At 61.5% G+C, this 12,366-nt stretch overlaps 1 protein-coding gene across 10 annotated transcripts; it reads right to left on the reverse strand.

Annotated features, from left to right (window-relative positions):
* Window positions 1-397: 397 nt before the first annotated feature.
* On the reverse strand, window positions 398-12,262 carry TRMT61A (tRNA methyltransferase 61A). 10 transcript variants are annotated; one of them, XM_019747237.2, is made up of 5 exons: window positions 12,124-12,262; window positions 11,023-11,174; window positions 6,477-6,836; window positions 3,692-3,904; window positions 398-1,602 (listed from the first exon to the last, which is right to left on the reverse strand). In XM_019747237.2, exons 2-5 carry the CDS (start codon window positions 11,060-11,062, stop codon window positions 1,337-1,339), a joined length of 879 nt encoding a protein of 292 aa, XP_019602796.1. In that variant the 5' UTR covers window positions 11,063-11,174; window positions 12,124-12,262; the 3' UTR covers window positions 398-1,336. The 10 variants fall into 10 exon arrangements, with proteins under 10 accessions (XP_019602796.1, XP_019602794.1, XP_074182974.1 ...); XM_019747235.2 differs by having other exon boundaries at window positions 3,692-3,958; XM_074326873.1 differs by lacking the exon at window positions 12,124-12,262 and adding an exon at window positions 7,200-10,602 and having other exon boundaries at window positions 3,692-3,958; window positions 11,023-11,170.
* Between the last annotated feature and the right edge of the window lie 104 nt (window positions 12,263-12,366).

Below are 12,366 nucleotides of genomic sequence, written 5' to 3' on the forward strand. Positions count from 1 at the left end.
AGCTCTGGGACGCGCGCACACACACACATGCACACACACACAGGAACACACACCCATACACACATACGTACACACATGCACACATACACATGTACAGACACACGCACATACCCATGCGCACACGTGCATGGACACACATGTGGACACATGGACTCTCTCTCCTCCCCCACTCTCCCCAGGGACAAGTGGCCTTTCTGCAGTCGGGTGGGGATGGCCACACTCGCCTTTGTCCACTTCATCCCAGGCTTTTGTCTTGGAGTCTAGAGCCCCGTGGGGCCTGCTGTTGGACAGGGAAAAGGAGCAGGGGCCAGGAGGGCTGTAGGGGGAGGTCCAGCCAGGACACTGGTGTGGGGAAGGGGACTCTGGCCTCCGGGGCCAACAGAGTCCAGTAAGCACATGGGGGCAAGAGTGTTTATTTCTCCGCCAGACATGGTCGGGGGCTCCGTGCCAGCACAGTACCCTGGGGCTCTTGCTCCAACGTGGGAAAGGGGAGGTCAAGGGAGCCACCCAGGCCCTTTGTGCACAGTGGGAGGCAGGGACACCAGCCACATAGCACAGAGCTGGAGGCCAGGGCAGGTGCCATGTGCCCCCAGCCCTGGTGTCCTGCCCTCCGTCCACATGCACCTCCCCTGACAACCCCAGGGCTCCTGCGAGGGGCAGGAGCTCCTGTGAAGCTGGGGTTGAACAGCTGGGGCCCCAACAGGGACTGGCTGGGTCACTCGAAGCATGTCACCCTCCTGCTCCAGCTCCTGAGGGATGCTGTGTGTTCTCACTTACTGACACAGCCGAAGGCACTTCCCAGGGGTGGGAAAAGGAGGCGGCCACACAGGGCTGCACCTCCAGCGGCAGGGGGGGTGCAGCACCCAAGGGGGTGGGGTCAGGCTGGGCCCACAGCAGGACTGCCTCTCCCTATCCGTGGGAAGGCCCTGAGGAGGGTGGGCAGAGACCAGAGCAGGGCTGGGCTTCCGACAGGCAGGCCCGCAATCCACGGCCCTGAGCCCCAGCCCTGCTCCCTGAGTCTCTGCCTCCCCACCTCCCTCCCTGTTTGGGGCCACCTGGGAAGGGGTGAGACCTGGGCCTCAGCATTCAGAAGAGCCTATGGCAGTGGAAACTCCGTGTGGCGGTGAGCAACAGCAGGATTGGGACACAGAGCACAGTGGGACGGGTGGAGGCCTCCCTCCTGGGAACGAGGCCTGGTGTTGACGGTCCCCTTTTGGCCACCCAGGAGGCCCCCAGCTCCACCCCACCATCTGTCTAAACACAGGCCCAGCAGGCATCTGTGACCATATACGGCGCCTTCCTGCCGGGGCCTCCAGCACTCCCAGCGGGCCGCGCACTAGGCCGGGCTCTTGGTAGCAAAGGTCAGGTAGCCAGTGTGGCCCACGGCCTCCTTCATGGGTGTGCCACTGCGGAAGGGGCAGGCATCGGGGCCGGGGCCGGGGCCGGCTCCCAGGTCCGGTGCAGGCAGGCTGACAGTGCGTACGTTGTACACCTGGGGCAGCGCCTCCAGGGTGCTGAGCTCCGAGAAGCCTCTGGCTGCCAGCGCCTGGCATGTGCGCTGCACTTGCTCTATGCAGGGTGAGAAGGAGCAGAAGCGCCCACCTGTGGGGGCAGGACCAGTGTCAGAGGGTGGGCGCTGCAGGACCTCACAGCCCTCCTGTCTGCCTGGCAGCCTCCTCTGCCTGGTGTCTATGGCTGGAACGGCAGCGCAGAGGCAATGCCACCCCCAGCCACCCCCAGCCCCTCCAGGAGCAGGTGCCGGTAAAGAAACCCCACTGTGAGTGAGGAGGGTAGATGTCTGGAGCTTCACCTGGGGTCTGAGGCTGGCCCTGTGCTTGGACCATAGAGAGCTGGGGTCAGGGGCCAGGGCAAAGGCTGGGTCAGGGGTTAGGTGGAGCCTTGGTATTGCAGCTGCCAGCACGCTGGGCACAGAACAGCTCTAACTAGACAGCCCTAACCAGGCAGCCCAAACCACACAGCTCTAACTAGACAGCTCTAACCACACAGCCCTAATCACACAGCTCTCATTACACAGATCTAACCAGACAGCCCTAACCAGACAGGCGTAACCAGATAGCTCTAACCACATAGCGCAGCACAGGGCCGGGGCGGGGTGGAGAAGGGGGCTCTGGGGGTCGGGGGGTATGGGTGGGGGACAGCCATCACAGGAAATTAGAGGCTGTCACCAGCTCCTGGGAACTGGAAGGCTGAGGATGATGAGGTGGGGGCGGGAGCTGACAGCCCCTTCCTACCACCTCCCACTGGGAGCTGCCTGCAATGCCCCTCAGCCTGGCCCAGCGCCAGCCTAGGCCCCAATCCTGGCAGGGAGGGCACAGGAAAGCCAGGGCAGGGAAAGGGGTGTGGCCCTGGCAAGTCCTCTACTCTCCGTGAGGCCTGGTCACCTCAACAATACCTGGGGACACAGGTCCCCATCAGGGCTGCAGGAAGGTCTGGGCTTGGAGGAGACATGTGCAGCTTGAGGCCAACCCAGAGAGGGTCTAGTGTCACTCCCAATAGGGAACTCTGTCCCTGTGTACACTGCCAGGGAAACTGAGGCCCCACTAGGCAAGGCCCGAGCTTGCTGGCCAGCCTGAGGTCTGGAGATGGGGTGGGGAAGTGGCCAGTCTCACAGCAGGCAGGCCCATGAGTGAGTTGAGAGCCTCTGGGCCCAGAAGAAACAGATCCAGGGAAATAGCCCAGGGGAGGGGCTTAGAGGGCACAGGGATGCAAGAACAGATGGCGTGGCTCCCTGGGCCAGCTACCAGCAAGGAGTCTCAGCAGCAAGAGGGAGGCTGAGGAGTGTGACTGCCTGGGCTCGGCCAAGGCTGGGCAGCTGGCTCCAGTCTCCCTGGGACCGGGGCCTGGAACCGCCAGTGGCCCTAGAGCGAGTGTGGGGGGGTCCAGGGTGAAGCTGGTGGGGGTGGAGATGAGGGGAGCCAGGGCTGCCCCTTCCCCCAGCCCCAGGCCACCTTGGCCAAGACCAGGGACCCAGGAGCCCAGGGCCAAGCCTGAGCCAGCTGGCGGGGTCCCTCTAGCCTCTGCCCTGCTGTGGGAACAGCCTGGCATCTGTCTTTCAAGGGACAGCCCTTCCCCCAGGGTACAGGGCCTGCCCGCCCCCTTCACACAGGCTCAGCTGGGAGGAGGGAAGGGGCCTGGGGCCCGATTGCTCCTTCTCCAGAAAAGGGCAAAACCCAGGGCCTCAACAGCACTTCCCTGGCTTGCAGCCCACTTCCCGCCTCCACACCAGCGTCTTCCCTAAAAGGGACCAGCTCGCCTGCCTCCTGGCTTGGGGGAAGGGAGACTCTGCAGGGAACTGCTGGGGTCAGGGGTTGACCTCTAACCTCAGGCTCACCAGTGGTGCAGGTCCCACCGCTCACTCAGGCGGGGCTGCCACAGTCCCCAGGGGCCTCAGACATCTCTCACCTCTACCTCCACCTCCATGCAGGCACCCAGATGGAGCCCCATTCTCACCCATCTGACTCTTCCAACCCTCAACCTCTACTGGGTGACCTCTCCGTGGCTCCCGGGCCAGCCTGACTCACCCCTACCCCAGGTTAACAGGGCTGAGGGTTGGGGACCAGCTGCTGTGTGGCCTGGACGGTTCTGACCTCTGGGTCAGATGACCCAGAGTCGAGGGGGGTGGGCAGAGCTCGGCCCCCAGGACACACCCCTCCCAGAACCCCAGATGCACCTTCAACCTTGAGGGCATCCCAGGCGTGGCCCACGGCCTCCCAAGGGGACGGGATGTCCAGGAAGACGGCGTCTGCCACGTGGCTCACGCCGAAGCCGCTGTGGCACACGTCCTGGTTGCGCACAGTCACCCAGCGGCCCACACCGTGCTCCTGGAACTCCTCCCGCGCCTTCTCCGCCCGCTGCTGGTGGAACTCCACTGTGTGCAGGTGGCCTGTGGGCGCAATGGTGCGGATGATGGCGTGGGACACGGAGCCGCTGCCAGTGCCTGGGGGACAGGACGAGTATCAGGCAGACTGCTGGGGCCACCCAGGGAACAGCCCGTGCGCTCCCGGAGAGACCCACGGGGCTCACAAGGTCAGCGAGCCCAGGCTACCAGTAGGCCTCACTTGTTAGCTGCCTGCCAGTGCTGGCTGCCGTGGGTGTGGGTCCTGAGGCTCGTCCAGGGAACCACTGGGGTCAGGGGCTGACCTCTGACCTCTGACCTCCAGCTCGGGGGTAGGCGAGCTGGGATTGATCCCAGATGTCTGCTGTGGGTCCAGGTGGGTGCGTGGCTGCCCCACCCAGTGCCCATGTGGGAACAAACATGGCTGCAGAGACCTAGAGATGGGGTTCTGAAAGGGGCAGAGTGGACAGAGCAGCCTGGGTCTGTCCCACTGCCTTCCACGCGGTGCCTGGGCCCCAGCTCCCTGAGTTCCCAGCCCACTCAGGTTAGTCAATCTCTGCCCCCAATCTCCTCCTGCCACAAGGGGTGCGGCTCTGCCCTCGCCTTGCTGCACTTCCGGGACCTTGACACCACCTCAGCACAGAGCCCCTCTCCCCGCCATGTCAGTGTCCCCCCATTTCCCACCAACCACAAGAGCCATTCCTCAGCTTCCTCCCGGGTACCCCTCTGCTTGGCCTCCTAGCCTGCAGCGGCCCCCATCCAGCCCGACTTGCAGGTGCCACCTACTTGATGACAACTCCCCAGGGCCATGTCCCTCCACTCCAGACTCCAGCTAGTGTCCAGTGGACACTCGCCACCTCCCCTCAGCACCCAAACAGTGCTCAGCATTAATAACCGCAAAGCTGCACCTGATGCAACGCCAAGTCCTCTCCTTGCCCAGCCTTCCCACCCCCGTCAACTACACCCCTGCTCAGCAGACAGCACGAGGCCCCTTGACTCTGCCCACTCCCACCCACGGCGCATCCGCCAGGAACTCCTGCCACCCGTCCACGTCTCTCCAGGAGCCACTCCTTGTCTTGTCCCCACCAGCCTGCCGCACCCAGCTGGGCCCCTCCCTCCTGGCTGGCTCTGCAAAAGCCACCAGACTGGCCACCTTTAGTCCTGTCTCAACACTCCCCGTTGGACCAGGCTGACTCTGCTCTGCACAAGCAGCAGAACACCCCTTTCCGTGCAGGGTGGAGTCAGGCAACTAATGACGCTCCAAGTTGCGCCCCGTCTCCTCCGACCTCATTTCCTGCTCCTGCCATGCCAGCCTCTGTGCTGTCCCTCACTCAGGGCCCCTGCATGACCTCCCTTGGGGTGACACTCTCTCTCGGTTCTTGGTAGGTACCTCCTTCTCATCATTTTCAACTCAATGGCCCCTCTGCCGAGAGGTCTTCCCTAACCACCCTAACTAGAGGGATCCCTCTCGGAGTCCCCCTCAAACATGAAGCCCTGTCTTACAAGCTTTCAGCATTCAACCCACTGAAATGGTCACACTGGGCTGGCTTACTATCTGTACCCCTCTGACAAGCAGAAACCTGCTCTTTCTTGTGCACAGCTATACCCGCAGTTCCCAGAAGGGAAGCCGGCACGTCAGAGCAGCTTAGAAGCATGCCCACTGACCGAGCTCTCTCACCATAGGGGAGTGAGGCCCTGGCCGAAGGTGTACAGGGAGCGGCAAGGGATGGTGCTGGCTCTGAGTTCTGCTGTCAACCTGCCACTGGCACCCTAGCTGCCCTCGTGCTGAGTACTTGGCCTCTGCCCAGCCCCATCCACTCTGACCCAGAGCCTAGAGTCTGAATCTGAATCTTCCCATTCAAAGAGTTTGGCTGGGCAACAGGGACCATCCAATTGTCCACATGGAGAAACCAAGACCCAGAGAGCCACAGGATGGACTGAAGCCCTCAGAGAGCGACAGCAGTGGTGCTGGGGAGACTTCGTGAGCCCAACTCCAGCTGGTGGGGTCCAGGCACCTCTGGCATGTTTTCTGCCAGGCTGCATGGTTCAATCTCCACCCCAAGGCAGTCCTGGTACCTCTGGGTGTGTCTGTGTGTGTGAGGGCCCAAGAACAGCTGGCCTCAGGCTCTTCTAGCTGCACCCCAGGTCCTGGGCTCAGTGACAATGCGCTGGCTGGGGATGTGCATGAGGTAGGCTCCCCACATACCACAAACACCTCGGCACAGCCCTGGACACCCTCCAGGAAGGGGCACCTCTCGGTCCTGGGGCTGGGGCTCCCACTTGCAGCAGTCAGGGACTGCTCTGCCAGGCACCCTCTGCCCTTCTGTCAGCACCTCGGTCAGCAACAAGCAGCACTCTGGCCCCGCCCACCGTGGCAGGCAGGACCCTCACAGGCCACCACCTCCCGGGGGGTTATCCTTGGTCCAGTCCTGTCACCTCTCACTCAGATTGCAGCACCAGCAGCTCCCCTGCTCTGCCCTTACTCTCTGCAGTCAGTGCCCCAGAAAGATTCTGTTAAAACAGGTGGAGTGGCCATGCCTGTCCTCAGAAAGGGCATGCTGGGGGTTGTCTACACATTGGGTTTGCATCGGTTTCTCAGAGGTAGAAGCAAAGAACTCACCAGACTCACAGACCACGGCGCCGGGCCGAAGCTCCAGCATCATAGTGAGCAGCGCGATGTCCGTGGAGTAGAGGATCTGGGTGCGGTGCGGCAGGTTCAGCGTCCAGAGCTCAGGCGTGGGGTGCAGCACGTACACCCAGCCACCTCGGCCGCAGGTCACCTTGGAGCCGAAGGGGCGGCCGATGAGGTCCACTGAGTGCCGCAGGACACCGTGCCGGGTCTGGGTCTGTGCCCCACGCTGCACGCGCACTGCCACCATAGCACCATGACCCAGTGACAAGATGGCTGTGTCACCCTCTTTGATCAGCTCCTCATAAGCCACAAAGCTCATGGTACTGCAGTCTGGCAGGTGCCAGGAACCTGGAAGAGGTGTGTGGGGGCATGAGCACATAGGGCTCCAGGAGGCCGGGGGTGCGTGGTAATGCCCAGACCCTGAGCCTGGGGGTGGCGTGAATGGCTCAGGCCCTGGCACTGTGCACCAGGACAGCACAAGGCTGCACCCTAGCCTGACATTTGAAGCCCTTGTTGGTCTGGGTCATGAGACAGAAGCCCTCAGCCCAATCACGGATGGACAGACTGAGGCCAAGCAACGGCAGAGAATGGGCCCGAGGATTCCCACAACGTCAGGACCTGAGCCTCTCATCACCCGTCCCCAAAAGCTCGGCTCCCATTCTCCAAGTGTGAGATGAGAGCGGCAGCCAACGGGAAGCAGCCAACGCTCACCTCGTTTCCAGGCTCGACTGGGCAAAACCCACCTCTCCTCAATCTCCCCGAAGGCGGGCTTCCGGGCGGACGGGTGGCAGGGGGATGCAGTGAGGCAGGGCCACAAGCACAGGCTGAGGACACGCAATGGGCCTTAAACACAAGCACCGGCTCGGCCCGGGCAGAACGGGGAGGGAGGGCCGGCGCGGCGGGCACCCGCCGGGGGCGGCCCACGGAGGCTGGAGGGACGCGCAGGGCTCGCCAGGGAGACCCCCGCCCGCGCACTGTCACGTGGCCCCGCAGAGTCTCACCAGCGACACTGTGTCGACTCCTGCGGCGGGAGGCTCCGCACGTGGCACCGCGACAGCGGCCACACCACTTCCGGCTCCTCGGGCCCGGCGCCCGCCGATGACGTCACGGTGCCCTGCCGTCCCTCGCGGGATCGCGGGGCGCGCCCCCGGGTCAGCTTCCTCCCGGATGCGCGTTCCTGTGCGCGCACACGCCCGTGCAAAGACGAGCTGGGAGTCCCACCGCCCCAGCAGTGGGCCGCGCGGGCTGCGCCCAGGGCTGGGCCCCGACAGCCCTGGAGTCCCAGGCCCGCCCGCCCACGGCTAGCTGCCCAGTCCCGTGAGGACACTTTGCTGTGGGCGCTTTGTCACTGCAGATCGCTCTGGGAACACCCCTGACTGGGCCCCAGGGTGCATTCCAGAAAATGGAATCACCTATCAGAGGGTTTAGCTGGGATCAGCCGACGTACAGGAGATGGGGGTCTGGCAGGGTCTGCAGAAGCGGCCTTCCGCCCTGGCCCTGCCCTCCCTGGTCTGCCTCCCCCGCAGGGGCACATTCTCTGCAGTGCAGAAGCCGCTTACACGAGGGAGGGGGTCCTGTGTCCCCTCCTGGGACCCAGGGTGCAATGAGAGCTGGATGAAATGGCTCAGGACAGGGCCAGTGGCCTGAGCAGGGGACTGGGGACGGGGCAGAAAAGGGAAGCAGCAGCTCTGTTATTGCTCAACAGGGCTGATTCAGAGCAGGTTCCTCTGAGGGGAGTGTGTGAGAGGGATGGGGGGCAGGGGACAGGGACTGTCTGCCTCCAGCACTCCGCTCCCTGCAACGCGGGCTTAGCCTTTGGGCCTGCAGAGTGATAGATGTGCCCAGCCCACTCAGCTCCCCTGTAGCCTGGGCCCTAACCCAGGGCTTGGCAGCAGTAACCCTGCTAGGACACCTCTCAGGCTGCTCCAGCCTGCTCAAATGGGAGTGGCTAGGCCCCCGCAGAGCCGGCCCCTTCCCCAGCGCTGCCAGCCTGTGGGGCTCTCTGAACTCTTCCAGGATGCACCAGGATGTCTGTGACCCTTGTCATGGGCCCCTCTGGGTCCATGGTGGAAACCCGGGTGCCTGGCTTCAGCCCTTCCATGCCCCTACCCTGGCTGGGCGTGGGTCTGGGAGCTCCGGGGATAAGAAGGTGAGGGGCTGTTGGTGGCTTCCCACTCTCTGGGTTCATGTCCCTGTGTGGCTGCATCATGGCTTCCCTGCCTCCTGCTCTAACACTGAGACAACCCAGCCCCACCCATGGCTCACCAGCCTCTCTTCCCAGTGACTCTGCTTCACCCCCTTGGTGATGCACCGCCTGAATCACTCCCTAATTGCTCCCCTGAGATCTCAATTTTCCACTTCTCCTGGTGGTTCCTCTTTCGCCATCCACTCAGCTGTGGTGTAGAGCTGAGGCTGGACGCCTACTAAGCCTAAATTAAGACTCGATGACTTGGTGGTGGTTTCCTGTGGTCCTGACTTCCCACTTGCTTCTTTGTCCGTGACTGGCTGACCAGCTCCTCCAAGTGCCCCTCCTCCACAGCCTCCCAGAGCTGCCCTTCTGTTCCATCTGAGCCTGCCCCAGCCCTCGGTCTGAGTCCTCAAGCACTGGCCTCCTCCAGGCCAAGGGCAGAGTCTGTATACCGGGACTCCTCCAATGAGAATTGACGCTATGTAAGCCCAGCTAAGTGTCACTGCACTGAATCCTCCCCACAATCCTGTGAGGGAGGGACCACTTTACAGATGGGGAAACTAAGACTCAGGGAGGTTAAGTAACTTGTCTAAGGTCACACAGCCAATGAGACCAAAGTGGCACTGGGATTTAAAGCCAGTAAACCTAGCTGCAGAGAAACAATGGAAGGTTTGAAAAGGGGGGGAACAGGCAGGAAGGAGACCCTGGAGGAAAGGGAGAAGCTAAGGATGCCCACAGGGGAGGCTTCTCCGCCCACATCCCTAGCAGGGATCAGGTGACCGAGGTCCCCTCCTCTCTGCCCAGCCCAGCCTATGCTCTGAGACCCCAAGGAAGCCCTGCTCCTCTGCTGTTCCCAGCTAACTTCCCCTCTGGATTCTGCAGAGCTTAGGGCCAGGGCACCAGGAGGAACAATGCCTACCTGGCTGCACTCAGACACAGAGGCTGATGATGACTAAGGCCTCCAGTGCCCTGCCCTGAGCCTGGCCCACCTCTGCCTGCCCTGCACCCCCGGCTGACGGGGGTGAGGGGTGCTGATCTGTGGATGAAAGGCCAGCCACTCCTTTGAGGCTCTTCAGAGGCCAGGTGGTTAATGTATAACCAGTCATGATACATTACATCTGAGGAACATGGACCATAAACTGGCCAGGTGACGTCACCCAGCTTTTGCCTGGATTCCACCAGACTGACCTTGGTGCGCCCTGAGGAAAGTGGAGGGTCCACAGATGAGAGCCAGGTCAGCCAGGGGCAGTTCTGGCTGTGGTGGAGGCTGGCCCCTTCCAGCCCCCAACCCTTGCTGCCGCTCTGGGACCAACCAGTCTCCCAAGTAGCCCCTGCCTTGTTGGGGGCCTCACCTTGTCATTTGGGTCTGAAGGCCTCACTCTCCCTCCCCTTCCCCCATCACAGCTGCTGACCACCCTGCACTGTCAGTCTGAGGCCCACCCAGGTTTGGCCTGCCTGGGGTCCCCAGGGTGGTCCTTGGGTGACGTTAGCACAGGGCCAGTCACTCTGGAATCATTGAGTGATTGCAGTATCTCTGACCTGACCCCCTGTCACCCACCTTCTGATTGTCCCTTTGCTTATCTGCAAAATGGGGACAAAACAATGGGGACCCATCTCAGAAGGCTGAGGATTGCAGGAGCCCTAGGCAGGAGTGTCCCCAGGGCCTGACCCTGGGCAAGGCCGCCGCAAGCCAATGGACCTCCTCTCCAGTGTGGACCTCGCTTGTAGAGGGAGCGAGGAATGGGAGTCCTCCTTCCACCCCACAAAGTGCTCAGGTACTCGGCCAGCCTGAGGGGCGGGGAAGGTGGATGGCCTTCTGAGAAATTGCAGAGGCTGAAGACAAAGAGGAAGCCCTGAGTGCACCCCCCTTCAGGGTCTGAAAGCCAAGTCAGCCTCCAGCAGCAGCAGCAGCAGCAGCTCTGGTTTCTAGAAACAGAAACTTGAGCCCATTAGGCCTTCGGGAGTGGGGCGGTGGGGAGGGTAGCTGCAGATATTTGTAAAATTGGGGGAAGGGGCTGCAAAGGGACACAGAGTACAGGAATTCCAGGCTTAAGGGACACCTGCTGTCTGGCCAGCCAGACCATTGGCCTTTTTACAATGGTTTGTTTTGTGGGTCTAAAAAAAAAAAGAAGAAAAAATAAAACACCACAAAACTCAAAATGCTGACTGGGAATAGGTCAAAGCATGCCAAGGTGAGCTGGGGAAGAAGCAGGCGTCCCTTCTGGTCACCACAAGGACAGCCAGGGACAGCTGGGGAGACTCCGCACCCTTTGATGAGCACACAGGCAGAGGTCACTGAATGTGCCGGTCCTCTGGGTCTCTCTTCAGCGCCCACTCCCCACATACCTTGGAATTCCTGGCTCTGCCCTGCCCCAGCCGCGCCCATCTCCTCCCATCTCCTGCTGGTGTTCTGTGCACTTGGCTGCTCACTCAGGGCCAGTCTTCCCTCAGCAGCAGCCCATGTTCACCTTGCTTCCAACAGAGCTCACCATGCAGGCCTGGGAAGATTTTGTGAAATATACACGTAGATAAGGGGTTCCCCCTTTCTGGCTTTACTCACGAAGCAACATATGATGGGCATTAGCTACAGAAGCTCCAATGCACTCTTTAATAGCTGTATGCTTTTCCACACCACAGACATGCCTCTCTACCCGTTGGCTACTCCCCAAATGATGGGTGAGTTATATCCAGGTTGGTTTGTGTTTGTTTCTCCCACCACACAACTCTTGGCCTATCTGCAAAGAGAAATGACTGTCCTTTCTATCGGCTGGATTCCTAGAAGTGGGATTGCTGGGTCAAGGAGTGTGAACATTTTTAATTTTAATAAATCCTGCCAGATTACTTCCCAAAAAGGATGTAGCAATTCACAGTTGCAAGCAGTGTGTGAACGCCTGTCTCCCCACATTCCAACCCATAGCCAACACTGGCTGCTGTCAATCTTACATTTTTGCCAATCTGAGTGTGTTGGGGGTAATAGAATGTAGAGACATTGTTGTTTTAATTTGCCTGATTTTGATTTATAGTGAGTTCTTTTTTTTCCTAATCTCACATATACTTATTGCTTGTGTTTCATCTTTGCCAACCTCTGGGGACTGCCTTTGGGGGTGGGGTGGTGAGACTGAACCTGTCCCCAGCAGAGAGGGCCTAGGGCTGGGGTCTGGAGACTGAGAGACTGTGTACTCCCCAGCGGCCTCTCAGGGTTACAGTGTTCCTGCATCTACCAGGAGGCGCAGGGTTCGGGGTCGCTGGCTCAGATCCCCCAGAGCCTGAGTACTTGCCCAAGGTCAAGGCAGCGCAGGTGCCGCTGGGCTGGGCCGCAGCCAGACTGCGCCTCCGGTGCGCCTTCGCTCTGCACCAAGATCACCCGGGAGATGCAAGCGGGCACCTTGAGAACGGTCGGCGGCTCAGAACCAGCTCAGACCGGGCGGGGCGGGGCGGGGGCAGTACCTGCTGCAGAAGCCCGAGCCTCTCTGGCCCGGCCTCTCGCTGCCGCCGCCGCCGCGCCACCGCGGGGACTGGCAAAGGAAGACAGTGGCGGGATGCAGACAAGCCCGGGCGTCCTCAAGTGCCGGGTGGCTCTCCTGCCTCAGTTTCCCGCGGTGTGGGGGGCAATTCCAGGACGTCCAAGGGTCTGAGGTTCCGGCTTTGGGGTCCTGGGCAGGCGCCGGGCGGGGCGGGCGGGTTGTGCCG

Source organism: Rhinolophus sinicus, linkage group LG03 (assembly GCF_036562045.2).
Source record: "Rhinolophus sinicus isolate RSC01 linkage group LG03, ASM3656204v1, whole genome shotgun sequence".
Lineage (NCBI taxonomy): Eukaryota > Metazoa > Chordata > Mammalia > Chiroptera > Rhinolophidae > Rhinolophus > Rhinolophus sinicus.